Genomic DNA, 15,384 nt, shown 5'->3' with positions numbered 1-15,384 from the left:
CCTGCCCCTGCTTCAGTTGAATTTCCTTGTGGGACAGAGCCCAGGAGCAGGCTAGGAGAGGTAAGGCAGGAAGGAGGTGGGGTTGCCCAGGCAGTGGTTCCTCTCAGTGGACTCCCAAAGTGGGATAGTACCTTGGGGAAAATCATCCAGACACAGGGGCCCCAAGCTGGCCATGTGGTACACCCAGAAGATCCTATCCCTCATAGCTTTGGGGAGATCAGAAGTCAGGGGTTGGTGCTGGGGATCCATGACAGGTGGAATAGAGTTCCCCCAACTTCCTGCTGGCTCAGCCTCCCAGCATCTGTCTACACTGTGACAGGCAGACTTACCATGCCTGGGGATTTTCCCCTGGCTCACTGATGATGACACCATCTCAAGCCTCCTCCTATCCCTAAACCCTTGCTTGGAGTTTGTAAGCAATGACAGAGGCCTTCTTAGCTTCTGGTCAGTTCTGGATGTTTTCAGCCACGATGTCTTATACAAACGTGTATTTCCTAAACTTCACTCATTTACCACATCCATGATTTTTGCTGTAATAACCTAAGCCATTAAATATATAAATAATGCTCTTGAAAAAGAAAAGGGGTGTGCATGGCACCTGGGTGGCTCAGTCAGTTGAGAGTCCGGCTCTTGATTTTGGCTCAAGTCATGATCCCAGGGTTGTGGGATCGAGCCCTGCATCAGGCTCTGAGCTGAGCATGGAGCCTGCTTGGGATTCATTCTCTCTTTCTCTCTTTCTCTCTCGCCACCCCTCTCCTCTGCTAAAGAAACCTTGTATTACTCCTGTAAATGAAGAAACAATATCAATTGCTAAAAATACAGAAAGCCAAAACAAATGCAAAGACATTCTTAGTTTCTGGTGCCAGGTCCCACTTCTGGCTCCAGTCTTACTGGCAAGTCATGTACTCTTTCTGGGACTCTGTTTTCTCTTCTGTAAAATGGGATTGTTGGGAAATAATATATGCAAGATGCCTGGCCCTGAGCTGCCATGGAGCAGGTCAGAGAGTTCTGGGCTGGTATTGGGTTCTGCTGGTGCTGACACCATCTCCCCTCTGCTCTAGACTTGACCCCCTTCTCACTTTTAGGACAAGGTGGCTGCAGGAAGATTGGGCTTAGATATTGAGGATGGCAGAGATCTGGGGGACCCAACGTCCGTGCCTTCAAATCTCCAACTGGCTTTTGTGGGTTAGAGGCACAGATTGCTCCAGGCAGCCCTAAAGGCCACCGAAAATACCCTTTTCTCGGGAGGCAGTCAGGTCTTTGTCACTGAACGCATTCAGACATTGCTGGGAGACTTGGCAGAACATTGTCAGGAGAATTCAAACTCAGTCTGGTTCTCAGGGAAAGGAGGCAGATCCCCCCTGCTCATGGGGCTGGTCACTGGGGAGTAGGGACGAGGCCTATAGTGCTGGGATCTACTCCTGTCCACCCCCCTCACATTCATCTAGAATTTTAGAGTTTCCTGTGCGCTTTTCAACTACTCTCTCATATGACTCTCCCAGCAAGTGGTGAGGGAAGCCAGGGAATACAGTGGCTATGGAACAGGGGGATCCACAGGGGACAAGTGACTTGTCCAAGGTCACCAGGGTGGAGTCTTGAACCCGGGATGTCTGACTCCTTTTCTTGGGAAGTGTGGTTCACTCCTCTGTCACCCAGGAGGCTAGTGGCTGGGAATCTGTCTGGGACAAGTCAGCATGGACCCTGGCTGGCCCTTTCCCTCTCAGGAGAAAGGAGGTAACAGCCCCTGTTTAGTGGAGGCTCCCCTCTGGAAGCCACCCCTCCTAGGTCACCCTCTGCTTCCTGTGGCCCTAGCCAAGGAGAGAACCCAAGGGCAGGGAAGAGAGCTAGCCGGGAAGAGTGTTAGCCGTCTGAGACAGAGGACACGTGCATAAAGACGAATAGAGATATGGAGAGACCCGAAGAAAGGTAGACAGACACAGACAGACACACAGAGAAGGGCAGAAAGACAGAGGGTAGGAGAAAGACCTACAAGAGACACAGAACGAAGTTAGAACCAAAGATAAAGACAACTGGGCTACGCGCGCGCAGAGACCTGAATCCGCCAGACCTCGCAGAGAGGGAGGCAGAGAAGGCCCCGGCGGGAGGAGGACAGGGACCGAGAGAGCGGGGAGGGGAGGGGGCGGTGGAACAAGCCGGCAGCTGGGGCCCCCCCCCCCGCCGTCCCTCCCCCGCGGGCCGAGGAGCCCGACGGAGCTGGGGCGCCCCGTCTCCCGGCAGGGGGCGCCCTGGCCGCGCTGCCAGGTCAGCCAACACAACTCCGGCGGGGGGCGGGGCGGGGAGGACCGGGCCCGGGCCGGGGGAGGGGGCGGGGGCGGGCGCGGGGGAGGGTTGCCCTGGCCTCCCTCCCGGCCCCGCGGCCGCCTTTATAAGCCCGCGGGGGAGGTGGCCCCGGCAGCGTCGCGCTCCCGCCACTCCGGGCCCTCGGTCCCAGCGCACCGGCCCCACGTCACTTGTGCCAGGACAGACCTTCGCCCACGAACTGTGCTCAGGTAAGGACCCGATGCCATCCCCCGGCTCTCCGGGATCCCTGGGGACGTGGTCGACCCGGGCCCCTCCCACATCCTCCCTTCGTCCGGGACCGGCGGCGAGAAGGGATAGAAATGTCAGAGCGCGGACCTCCGCGCCTGCACACCACCCAGGGCGGCCCGTTCGCGACCCTCAGCCACCTGTCCCGCTCCCGAACTCGTGCACATCCGAGGCTCTCGGCAGCGCTCTGGGCCAGGCTGGAGGTTGGACGTGGCGCCCACGGGGACCGCGAGCTAAGGGGACCGCGCTCGGGACCGCCGCTGCAGTCCTAGGGTCTCCTGCCTCCTAGGTCTCTGCCTGGGACCTACACCTGTCTTCGCGCCTCTCCCCGGTGTCCCGTGACCGAGCTGCCCTGATGATACCCACCTGGTGGGAGATCCAGAGACTCAGGCTGCCAACCCCAGCACCCTGCCTGGTGTCTTTTCATGCCTCCCACCTAGGAACCTCTAGATCACGCTCAGACGCTTGGGGAGGAGGCTGGTGTGTCCACGTGGGGTCCAAAGTAGTTTGGGGCAAAGCTGGAATGAGCAGAGGGAGGGAGGCTCTGGGGTCCCAGAGCCGCGTGGTGGCGGGGGAGGGGAGAGGGGACAACTGGCCTGTGAGTGTTTGCTGGGAGTTGGGGTGGCCACAGCAGCGGGGAGGGGGGGGTGGAGGGGCAAAGCCTGGACCCCTGGAAGCAGAGGGAGCCTACCCCTCACCTCTGGCTGCCCACAGGTAAGTGGGTTGCCCAAGGCTGATTCCCATGCCCAGTTTATGTTAAATGCATGGTCACAATGGTGGGGGAGGAAGCTGAGAAAAGCCCCATCGTTGTCCCTTCTGACCCTTTTCTAACACATAATGGGGTTGGGGGAGGGGGGCCTTTACAAAGACCTCTGGGTGGAGGAGGAAAACGCTGGAGATCAAAAGAAGCTTCGGATTCTGAGGCCAGAAAGGGCTTTTGAGCCCTGGGGAAAACTTGTACAGGTGGGCAGGTTTCCCAAGGAGGCAAGGGTTGGCTCCTTGACTTAGTGAAGATGCCGGAGAGTGCATTGAGGGCCTGATGTGTGCCAGGCCTGCCCCAGCCCTTCACGTGCACCATTTGGTTTACACATGGGGAGACTGAGGCTTACAGAAACTAAGCAAGTGAGGACACCAGGATTTGAACTCAGAGTTCCAAGGCTCCATCCCTTCCCACCCTCCAGACCTGCCTTCTCCAAATGTCCAGCCCTCCCCACCTGTGTTGTCCTCTCTCCACCCACTCTACTGCTCCCTGCCCCTGCCCATCTTGTCCCTCTGTCTCTTTTTTTCTCCCTGAACTTCATGCCTCTGAAGTCCCTAGGCAGAAGAGGTCCCTGGACACAGCTTCCCAACTTCCCAGCCCCTGGAGTGAGACAGGCTCTGTGTCCGTGTCACCCCCTGTAAAATGGGAGTATGTCTCTCTCCTAAGACTCTTGTGAGGAATAAAACTGAACTGAGGCCAGAAAACAATGCTATCTTTATTCAACAAATACTTATTAAGCTTTGTGCCAAGCCCTGTTCTAGGTGCTGGCAATGGAGCAGGAGAGAACAGACAAAAGCCCTCTTCGTGGAGCTGATATTCCGACATTCCCATAGAATCGCAATCAAGTAATTCACAAGAGAGAAGATGAAAATGCAGTAATACAGGGGCTCCTGGGTGACTCAGTTGGTTGAGCATCTGACTGGATTTCGGCTTAGGTCATGATCCCAGGGTTGTGGGTTTGAGCCCTGCCTCAGGTTCTGTGCTGAGTGTATAGTCTGCTTGGGATTCTCTCTCTCTGTCTCTCTCTCTCTGCTCTCTCTCTCTCTCTCTCTCTCCCTGTCTCTCTCCCTGTCTCTCTCCCTCTCCCTCCCCCCTCCCCTCCCCCGCCCTCTGGCCCTCTCCCCCACTTTCTCTCTCTGTCTCTTGCTCTCAAATAAAAATAAAAATTAAAATGCAATAACATGTATAAAGTTGATTGGCCAAGGAGCTCCTGGGTGCCTCAGTCAGTTCAGGGCCTAATTCTTTGGCTCAGATCATGATCTCACGGTTCATGAGTTTGAGCCCCATATTGGCTTCTGTACTGACAGTTCAGAGCCTGCTTGGGATTCTCTCTTTCTCCCTTTGCTCCTCCCGTGTGCTCTTTCTCTCTCAAAATAAATAAAATAAACTTTTAAAAATGTTAAAAATTTTTTTTAAAGTTTTTTTTTGAGAGAGGCAGTGCGAGCAGAGGAGGGTCAGAGAGGGAGACACAGGATCTGAAGTAGGCTCCAGGCTCTGAGCTGTCAGCACAGGGTCCGATGTGGGGCTCCACCCACGAGCCGTGAGATAATGACCTGAGCCTAAGTTGGATGCCCAACCAACTGAGCCCTCCAGGTGCCCCAAACTTAATTTTTTTTTAAATTGGGGGCTCCTGGATGGCTCAGTTGGTTAAGCGTCTGACTTCAGCTCAGGTCCCAATCTTGTCTGTGAGTTCAAGCCCCGTCGGGCTCTGTGCTGACAGCTCAGAGCCCGGAGCCTGCTTCAGATTCTGTGTCTCTGTCTCTCTCTGCCCCTCCCCCACTCACACTCTGTCTCTCTCTGTCTCTCAAAAATGAATAAATGTTAAACAAATTTAAAAAAATTGATTGGCCAACATTTAATTCTCTCTAACAGAAAAAGCAACCTAGCTGTGTGACCTGAGACATGTTCTGTCCCCTCTGTGCTTCAGTGTCCTCCTTGAAGCTGAGGACATCGATAAACAGTACCTACTGTAATTTGAGGCATCTGAGTGGCTCAGTCAGTTAAGGGTGCCACTTGGGCTCAGATCCGGCTCAGATCATGATCTCACTGTTTGTGAATTTGAGCCCCGTATTGGGCTCTTTGCTGTCAGTGCAGAGCTCTCTTGGATCCTGTCTGTTCCCCTCTCTCTGCTCCTACCTACCCTGCTCGTGCGTGTGAGCTCTCTTTCTCTCTCAAAAATATTAAAAAACAACAAACCGGTACCTACTGATGGTGAGATCTATACATGATTAATGCATGCAAGGTGTTTAGCTAGTGCCTGTACTTAAAGAAAATATTGACTATGATCAGCTCTAATCTCAGCAAAAAATGCAACTCTGACCCTGGGTGTGAGGTTATGTCACTACCCCTGAACCCTGGCCACCCACCTTCGCCTCGGCTCAACCCATTCTCTGATTGGCTGCCCCATAGGATGGCATGATGCCCTCACTACCATCTGAGATACAGCCTGGCTCAGCAGCCTGGAGCTTTGTGCCGGGCACAGGTTTGGAGCTGTCATCACGCATTGCGCCCCAACCTCTGCCTGTTCTTGTGCCTCGCTGTGTCCCAGCTTGGAACTGGGGTGAAACCAAGCTCAAGTCCTTCCTGTCCCTTGGCTTACTTATCTGACATTCCCTGCAAGCTAGATGCTGTCCTCGATTTACATATGAAGACACTGGTCTTAGAGAGAGGAAGGGATTTGTCCAAGGACACACAGATGTTACCTGGGGAGTGGGGGTGAGGGCCCAGGTGGCTAAAATTCCAAGTCTGGTGATCTCCGTGTCGTACCCGTCTCTGGGCATGGGGCCTTCCTAATCCAGGAGTAGGATCCAGCAGCACAGCTCAGAGTTCTCACCTTGAAATAGGTCCGACTGAAGTTATTAATACAAATCCCAGAGCTCCGAGAGAGCTTTGCGGAGAGAGTGAGCAAGCTGGGCTGAGGACCAGTGCTCAGAAATCTTCCTGCGTGGCCACAGGAATGCTGACTAAGCTTCCCAGGGCAACATAGTCACAGGCAGGCTGGAGCTAGGCTAAGAAGCATGGCTTCCTTTTTTTTTTTTTCCTTCTAGAGGTATCCTGACATTTAGAGGGCAGCTGGGGGCAGTAGATGAGAGGTTCATTCCCAGCAGTTCTTTGTGACCCGGAACGAATCACTTTCCCTCTCTGAATCTCAGATGAAGAAATCATCGGCAATGTGGGTTAGTAATATGTACTTTGCAGCTGCTATGAGGGGCCAGCAAGATCATAAATGGTTTTCCAACACTGGGCTAAGTGTTGGTGGCTTAGGAGTTCTATTCCCAGGGCATTTTCCTTCATCACTAGCAGATGGTCCATAAGGGCCAGAGGGAAGGCCCTGTTTAGGTTAAGAGGCCTAGAGAGCAGGGAAAATACTGGCTTTGGGGTTGGCATTTTGGCTTCCAGTCCTAGCTGTGTGACCTGAGGCAAGTCACTTGGCCTCTCTGAGTGTTGTGTTCACAGCCGGCCCTCAACAACTTTTATAGAACGTTCACTGTCCAAAGAACATTTAAGAGTAGTCTCTACGTTTTCCACCTCCCCATCCCACCCCCCAACATTTCATAATTGCTCCCAGAAAAAGTTCCTGCTTAAAGTTTTCCATGCTGAAATTCTCAACCTCACTGTGGCATGAAATCAATTGTTTGCATTTAATTTGACTTCTCAAATTAAGGGGTAAAATTTGAGATGAGGGTAGGGGGTTGGGGGAGGAGAGAGGAACATGAAGTTAAACCAGATGTGTTTTTGTTTAACTGTCAGATGGTGGTTAAACTGCCTGAGTATTACCCTTGTTCTTTCTGAATTCCAGTAACCAGGAGTTAGGTTTCCCTAAAAATTGTAGTGTTCCTTCCCAGCTAATGTGGACTTGTCTTCCCCATTATTATTATTATTTTATATTCATCTGAGGCCACAAAGTACTGACCAGTGAGGATACCTCATAGATGCCTGGGATTTCAGAGCTGGAAGGTGTTTAGAAGCTGACGCAGTCAGCTGGCTGCTTTGCAGACCAAAGAGACTGAGGCCCAGAGAAGGGAGTGCATCTGTAGAGTGTATCTATTTTTTGAAAAGAATTGTTGAGGGAGGATGCAGGGGGTGTGGATTAGTAGAAAAAGATCCTCATCTCAGGAGAGCAGAGTTGATATACTAACTACCAGTGTGACCTTGGGCAACTCACTTCCCCTCTCTGAGCCTCAGTTTCCTTATCTGTAAGCCAAGACGCCTGACTTCTCCAAGACTTGGAATGGGTCTAATTCAATCAATTGGCCTTCAAATATTTATGGCCCAGGTAATGGCAGGTCTGGCACAGGCTGCCCTCCAAAGGTGGCAGGGGACAGCTGTGGCAGCTCAGTGACTCCTGTGGTGATTTAAAAACATTGATTGAGTAGTTGTTGTTGTTGTTCAGCCAAGTGATTTCATTTTACTTCTCTTGAGAGATCAGATGTGGCCACACGGGCCCACATTCCTGCCTGGCCACTGTGGCTGGAGTGGATTAGCCGCTGCTCTGTCCATGTTACCACAGTCCTCACGACTGCCTTCTCCCTCACACCCACCTGCCTCACTGACATGACCTGCCTGCCTTGTGAGTTTGCAGTTTCTTTCTTTCTTTCTTTCTTTCTTTCTTTCTTTCTTTCTTTCTTTCTTTCTTTCTTTCTTTCTTTCTTTCTTTCTTTCTTCTTTCTTTCTTTCTTTTAAAAAAAATTTTTTTTTCAACGTTTTTTATTTATTTTTGGGACAGAGAGAGACAGAGCATGAACGGGGGAGGGGCAGAGAGAGAGGGAGACACAGAATCGGAAGCAGGCTCCAGGCTCCGAGCCATCAGCCCAGAGCCTGACGCGGGGCTCGAACTCACGGACCGCGAGATCGTGACCTGGCTGAAGTCGGACGCTTAACCGACTGCGCCACCCAGGCGCCCCAAGTTTGCAGTTTCTGAGCAAGGTGCTGTGAGGCCTTGGAAGGAGGGCTCAGATCTCATCTGAATGACTGCATGAGGCTTGGGCCAGCCCTCAGGAGGCTGGCAGTAGGAACGTGGGACACGTGGACATCCTTCTGTGGCTACACGTAGGGGTTTTCTTCCAGCTCTAGTGGTCCCCGGGGAGAATCTAAGGGCTCTAGAGGTCTAGGGGTGCCACCATCAGCCTGTCAGGACGCAGATAGCTGGGCCTGGGGCCTATCTCCTTGGGGACAGGCAGCCCTGGGTGCGCCAGGGTACAGATTAATGCAGCTCCCTCAGGAAGGGACTCCCTGGACAAGTACCGGCTCACCTAATGCTCCCAACAGCCCTGTGCTCTGGTGTCACTCCACAGACAAGAAACGCCATCTTGCGCTCTGAACCCACGACTCTGTTGCGTCCCCTTTCCTCGGTGCCAAGACCCGGCCATGATGGGCGGGCACCATGGTGGCAGCACAGATCTCCAAGTCCACGTGACTGAGCTGGAGGGCAGTGTGGGAGGCCGAGAAGCCTCGTGGTTAAGTACAGGGGCTCTGGAGGCAGCTGCCTAGACGTGAGATTCTAGGCGTCCACAAGTGCTCTGGGGATACAAGATGAACAAGCGGGAGCCCTCGTTCCTGGGAGTAACCACGGGCCCCCTGGTCCTTGCCTTTTGGAGGAGCTCAGAAATGTGCCCTGTGTGGGTTTGCATTTTGTGAGTGCCCGCTGGGTGTCTGTACCTTCAACATTATCTCTGATCCTCACCTCCCCACCTCCTGCTGCTTTGCTGTTAAGACTGAGGCTCAGAGAGTAGATATGTGGGATTCAAACCCTTCCCCCCAGTACCTCTGACCCAGGGAAGGGAGGAGAGGAGGGGGGCTGGGAAGCTATTTCTGGGAGTAAGACCTCCACCCACCCTGTAGTGAGGCCCTGCCCCCAGGCGTGTTCCATAGAAGTATCTTCATCCTCCCAGACCTCATTTTGACTCAGGGGGATGAACTTCGCTGGGTCAGGTGCGCAAGCCTCTGGGCAAAGATCAGCAAACATTTAATGTTCTTTAAAAAAGTGTTTAGGTGGCTTTTATTTGAAAAGCCATAAATCTAATCTTTATTTTTTTATTTTTATTTTTAAAGTTAATTAAAAAAAATTGTTTTTAATGTTTATTTATTTTTGACAGAGAGACAGAGCATGAGCGGGGGAGGGGCAGAGAGAGAGGGAGACACAGAATCCGAAGCAGGCTCCAGGCTCCGAGCCGTCAGCACAGAGCCCGACGCAGGGCTCAAACTCACAGACTGCGAGATCATGACCTGAGCCGAAGTCGGACGCTCAACCGACCGAGCCACCCAGGCACCCCTAAAGTTTATTTTTGAGAGAGAGACAGAGCCCTAGTGGAGGAAGGGCAGAGAGAGAAGGAGAGACACAGAATCTGAAGCAGGCTGCAGGCTCCAAGCTGTCAACACAGAACCCTACTCAGGGCTCGAACTCACGAGCCATGAGATGATGACCTGAGTCGAAGTCAAGACACCCAACCGACTGAGCCACCCAGGCGCCCCCATAAATCCAGTCTTTAAAAAGGATCTACCGGGTGACTTTTTGTTAAGTCAGCCTCTTGCCTTCTTTGGTCCGCCTTCTCACTTTGTCTCCGAAACAGCAGGGTGGGTACCCTTTCAGATCCCAGGCCGAGTTTCCCGGGTTTTCTGTCCTGTGATCCCCCAGGCCTCTTGTTGGCTGTCACCAAACTGTGTCAGGCTTGGCCTTTCTGACTATCATTTGTTAATTTCTCCCTCCACCTGTCCCCACATTGACTTAATGGTCTCTTAACATACAGGAGTTAATAACTTACCCGTCTGCCACCCTCCTGGGCAGCAAGTGCCTCAGTGGATTGAGTCTCCCTCTTCTCGCCCATTCCTATTTAGCAGTGCAGTAACTGCTCTCTTTTCTCTGCCTCCTTAAGTGAGGTCCCCACTTACTTGCTAACATTGCCAGGCCAGGGGTGGCCCAGTGGCCGCACCTGGAACTGCTCATTTGGTGTGGCAACAGCCCTGTATGGCCAATGCTACATTACAAACGAGGAAACTGAGGCATGAAGTCAAGCAGCTGGAAAGTGGGAAGCACACCCATTTGTCCCCTCCTGTTGCGAATCCGCCACTCGAGCCTGCTTCCTCCTCTGTGACACGGATGACAAAATCCATTTTCCTAGAAGAATCTGGTTCCTTATTTATTTTGAAATCATCAAACAGTAATTCATATTTCAGTTCAGTTAGGCAGATATCAAAGATGAACAGGCTTGCTCTCCAAACCCTTGCCTGAATCACCTGAATATTTTTGGTGTGAAAATGCTGGATTTTTTTTTCCCCCTTTGACCTAATCCTTACAATTAACATTTAAGGGTTTACTCTGTGTCAGGACTGGAGCTAATCACTTTGAATGATCTTATTGTATTTTTGTCCTCCTCCATTTTACAGAGGAGGAAACGGAAGCTCAGAGAAGCTAACTAACTTTTTCAAGGACACACAGCTGGAAGGCGGAATCACCAAATCCGGGAGACCGCCTAATCAGATAAACATCTGAATTCAAATCTTTGTGGTGGGATCCAAGCCCTTGGGGGACCTTGGTATCTACATTTGTTTGCACTGGAACCATCTGCCTCTGGGATTTGCTGGAGGTGGGGTTGAAGGCTGTGGGTTGGGGGGAGGGTGGATGAGAAGGAGGTGATGGTGCTGAGGGGAACCAAGCTTAGGGGGCCCTGTTTGGGCTTTTATTCTCTCAGACAATGGGTCTTGGGGCCTGGACACCCCCTCTTCTAGCCAAGAGGAAGGAAATGACAGTCCTGGCAGGAAGCATCCTCAGAAAGCCAGAGGACCCTGGGTGTGGATCCCAGCCCTGCCATTCAGGCTGTGTGACCTTAGGCAAGACCCTTTCCCTCTTGGCTTTCAGTTACCCCACCTGAACACTAGCTTCTCCAGGCATAGGAACTTAGCAGATGAAGTACACTTCAAAATCTGTTTATGTTGCTTTCACAGCTGGTGTTTTTTTAGACCTTGACTTGAAGTATGAGACCATCAAAGCGATGCCTCCGTATGTGGCCAGTACACAATTCATTCTACCTGTGAGAGTGTAAGACTTGAAATATTTTCTGATACCAGTGAGTTGGAATTGGGTATTAGTTTCTGGACCTGCCATGATTTCAGTCTTGCAAAAGACACCAGTTCCGCTTGTGTTCTTCAGCCTACCGCCTTAGGACTTTTCTAGTTCATGTATGGCAAGCAGTTGGCTTTCATGCTGCTACTTGCTTACTTTACGCCCATGTCAGACATCACTAATCGACCACTGCTCTGTTTCCTTCCAACCTCCAGTACCTTCTAAACGTAGCGCTCCAGGCAGCCATTATCAACTAATTTGAGTTGGCAAATAAGACTGAAGGATGTCACAGAACCAAATTAGATTTAGTTATTGGGTGGAAGGTGGGGAAGGGACAGGCCCAGGGTGGCCTCCAGGTCACTGTCACCCTGCTCCTCCTTTGTATGGGAAAGCAGGAGGAACTCAGCTAGATTGGGCCAGAACTCACCTCTGGTGCAGGGTGAGGGCCTTTCCAGGGCCATACAGTTGTGCCCCTGTTTAGTCCTCAAGGGGGCGGTGCTGGCTTCTAGAGCTGGTCACAGCCCAAGCTTTAAAAGTAAGAGTGGAAAGACAGAGGCTGGTTGCAGATTGTCCTAGAGAGTTAGGCTCACTCCTCCCCCACCCTATGTACTGGTATCAGTAGTAGGTAATAATGGTCATAATAAGAGTTTTTAACATTTTATGAATATTTATTCTGCACCAAGCCATGCTGCTAACTGCTTTATATCTATTCACACTTTTAATCCCATTTCTCAAGTGAAGGAAATGACTCAGAGGTGAAGCAATTTGCCTGAGTTGCCCTGGCTGGTGACCCAGCGGAGGCTTGGTGAACTGGTGGGGCCGCTGAGATTTTAAGTCACAGCTGTGCAAGTCTGCAGCTGGCTCCCTCGCCGGCTCCGCGTGGGGACTTCTTCCAGACTCCACACTTGCTCTTCCCCAGCTCACCGTCCTCATTTCTCGCCTGTGACTGTGACCCTCCTTTACCTGTGCAGAGTGCTCTTCCTCATGCAACACCTCTGTTCCACATACTCCTGGGGGCAGCACAGCAAATGGCATCTCTGCTTTGACAGGTTAGAAAATTGGGTCTGGGGTCCAAAGGGAGGAAATGGTAATCCCCGTGCCAGGGGATTCCATGTTCTTTCTGCTTGTTCATTCATTCCTTTGTTTATTTATTTTTGAGAGAGAGAGAGAGAGAGAGAGAGAGAGCGTGCGAGAGCATGAGCAGGGGAGGGGCAGAGAGAGAGAGAATCCAAATCCCAAGCAGCCTCCACACCATCAGCACAAGTCTGACACGGGGCTTGACCTCACAAACTGAACTGTGACATCATGACCTGAGCAGAAATCAAGCTTAAATGACTGAGCCACCCAGGTGACCTGGATTCAATGTTCTACCTGTTCCTTGGGACTTTCTGAACTGATGACTGGGCAGGAGGTGGGAACCCAGGAGTGGTACAGCTGAGGTGGGGTGGGTTTGATCCCCCATCCTGGATGTACCAGTCCTAGCTCCTGTTCTTTTTTTTAAGTTTTTTTTAAAAGATTTTATTTATTTTGAAGTTTATTTATTTTGAGAGAGCACGAGCAGGAGTCAGGGAGAGCCAGACAGAGAGGATCCCACTAACAGTGCTGAGCTTGAACCCACGAACTGTGAGAACATAACCTGAGCCAAAGTCAAGAGTCGGGAACCTTAGCCGACTGAGCCACCAAGGTGCCCCTTAAGATTTTATTTTTTAAGTAATCTCTACACTCAACAACGTGGGGCTCGATTGAACTCACAACCCCAATATCAAAAGTTCTCTACCAACTGAGCCAGCCAGGTGCCCCCTTAGCTCCTGTTCTAATCAGCCACACGACCCTGGATAAGTCACTTTGATACTCCCAACCTCAGTTCCTAGGCTCCTATCATACTTTTCCATTTTGAAAGCCCATTCTTTTCTTTATGCTTAAGTAAGCTCTACACCCAACATTGGGGCTTGAACTCACAACCTCGAGATCACAAGTCACATGCTCCACCTACTGAGCCAGCCAGACGCCCCCTTAAAGCCCTTTCTTATTCATGAACTCATTGAATCCTTAAAACAGCCTGAAAAAAATATTATCTTCACTATGCCAACAGGGGAAGCTGAGGCTCAGGTCAAACAATGGCAACATCAGCCCTCAAACTCCGATTAGGATCCCAGACTAATGGGCTTTCCCCACATGTGTTCCCTAGCCTCTCTTCTCTTGGCCTTTGCACCTGCTGTCCTCTTCTTTGCAGCGCCCTCTTTGCCTGTGCTGTCTGTTGGTAGCATGGTTTTTTTTTTTCTAGATCTGGCTCAGAAATCTTGAGCTCTTTGTAATCCGGTCATCTGCGTAGTGTCTGCCTCTGAGTATGAGTTCCTAGAGGGTAAGAACCTCATCTGAATCCTTTGTGAAGTTCAGTGTCTATCAATCCAGGTGTCTGTGTGCAGCAAATGCTTGATGTCCTTGGGTTAATGAAAGGCTGCTACACCCGGCAGGGTTTTCCCCAGCTCGGTTGCACTCGGTTCACTGTGGGGAAACCTGGGGAGGCTGTCCCACTGGGTTTGAACACCAGAGCCACCCCAGGACGAGCTCGGCTGCCCTTCCTACATCTCCATTGGTGTCCTCACATCTCCACCGATGACACCAGCTCATAAATCGTTTGTTAACGATTGGCAGCAGGACAAGCCAGTTTCCCTGTTGGTGGCCCTTGGTCGGGAATGGGTTCCCCCAACGATTACCACTGCCCCGTCTTTTTGTACATTTTGTTCACAGATGCACCCTCGGTGCTAAACAACCTTAATTTCTTTACTGATAATAGTAATGGCCATCATGTGCTGCATCTATATGAACCATGCTTCTCGGTGCATAGTAGGCACTTAATATATATTTGGTGAATGAATGAGTACTTGCACATCATACACTAGGGCTGGGCCTAAACAGACGTTTCCAGGAAGGGAAACCAAGCTGTCACCTCACCCCTGCCTGGGATAGTCCTGGCATGTGTCAGCACCCTGGTTGCCTGGAACTGCCCATGGCCAACAGCAACAGAGACTAGCACCTCTCCAGGTGGAGAAGGACCATGACTGCCCTGAAGGAGGTATTGCTGTGGTCTATAGTGCACAGAGGTAAAAATGAGGCTCAGTGTGGTTAAATAGCTTGCCCAGGGTCGCAGAGCTCGTAGGTGGGGGAGCTGGGATTTGGACCCAGAGCCTAGACTCTTTCCCCTTTGCCTCTCAGTCTGCTGAGCAGGTTGGTTTTGGCTCCGGTGAGGGAGATAATGTCTGTTTGGGGATGTCTGGTCCAGAGTTCCAGACCTGGCTCCAAACGACGTTAATTTATTGAATAATAATAGTAAGCACCATCGTTCACTGAATCCCTACGTGTGGTATGCCCTTTTTCATCGGGTCCTCTTAGCCTCCCCACAGAGTAGCTACTGGAATCCCTGTTTTTAAAGGTGGAGAATAGAAGCACAAAAGAGGACTGAAGGTCATGTAGCTAGCTCATCAGTGGTTAAGCCAGAATTTGAACCTGGGCAGCCTGGCTCCAGAATATCAGTCCGTGATCATTTAAAACTAGATAAATCTATGTAGGCCAGATGTGTAAACTCCTCTTGAACCTCATGGTTGTTCTGGAGCCAGACTCGGGGAGGAGGTGCAAGGCAGGAACAGACTACAGGACACTTCCTGGCCCCCTGAGCTTGAGGAGTGCAGAGTTTATCTGTCCCTTGCGTGATTCCTGGGGGAAGGGAGAAATGGGGGCTGGGGTGGGGGGTGGGCACAGTAGGGCAGTCCTTGTGTCTCCAGGACCAGGGTCAGGGGGAGGCCAGGGCAACCAGCCTGGCTGAAGCCACTGTTAACTCAGAGACCTCAGCGGGATATTGGCCCCAGCCTCAGTCCAGGGCTCTGGCCTCAGGCCTGACTCTCCTGGGTTTCTATCCCAGCCTTCCAATGTCTTCCTGGGGTGGGGAATCTCAGAGCACTGGCTGATGTGAGGACTTTGCTCTGAAATTTCCTCCTTCAACACCAAATCCCTGGGCTGG

The 15,384-nt window shown here is 51.6% G+C and overlaps 2 protein-coding genes and 1 long non-coding RNA gene across 3 annotated transcripts in view; 1 reads left to right on the top strand and 2 right to left on the bottom strand.

Moving 5' to 3' along the window:
• The first annotated feature begins 2,375 nt into the window (after positions 1–2,375).
• The window catches only part of ALPL (alkaline phosphatase, biomineralization associated), a 56,964-nt gene continuing 43,955 nt past the window's right edge, over positions 2,376–15,384 (top strand). The window contains exon 1 of the mRNA XM_058718742.1: positions 2,376–2,510. The gene's annotated coding sequence lies outside the window, so the exon portion shown is untranslated. The remainder of the gene's footprint in view (positions 2,511–15,384) is intronic.
• LOC131505327 (ATP synthase membrane subunit K, mitochondrial-like) lies at positions 10,871–11,447 on the bottom strand. The gene has a single exon (XM_058718746.1). The coding sequence runs from the start codon at positions 11,406–11,408 to the stop codon at positions 11,232–11,234; it is 177 nt and encodes a 58-aa protein (XP_058574729.1). The 5' UTR covers positions 11,409–11,447; the 3' UTR covers positions 10,871–11,231.
• On the bottom strand, positions 11,653–12,661 carry LOC131505328 (uncharacterized). The gene is made up of 2 exons (XR_009258354.1): positions 12,330–12,661; positions 11,653–11,893 (listed from the first exon to the last, which is right to left on the bottom strand). It is a non-coding gene; the product is annotated as an uncharacterized LOC131505328 (long non-coding RNA).

Source organism: Neofelis nebulosa, chromosome 2, assembly GCF_028018385.1.
Source record: "Neofelis nebulosa isolate mNeoNeb1 chromosome 2, mNeoNeb1.pri, whole genome shotgun sequence".
Taxonomy (NCBI): domain Eukaryota; kingdom Metazoa; phylum Chordata; class Mammalia; order Carnivora; family Felidae; genus Neofelis; species Neofelis nebulosa.
This window is presented reverse-complemented; position numbering and strand designations above follow the sequence as displayed.

Coding starts and splice junctions, on each gene's coding strand:
- LOC131505327 (XM_058718746.1), bottom strand. CDS start 11,408: ATGGCAGGTCCAGAAACTAATACCCAATTCCAACTCACTGGTATCAGA.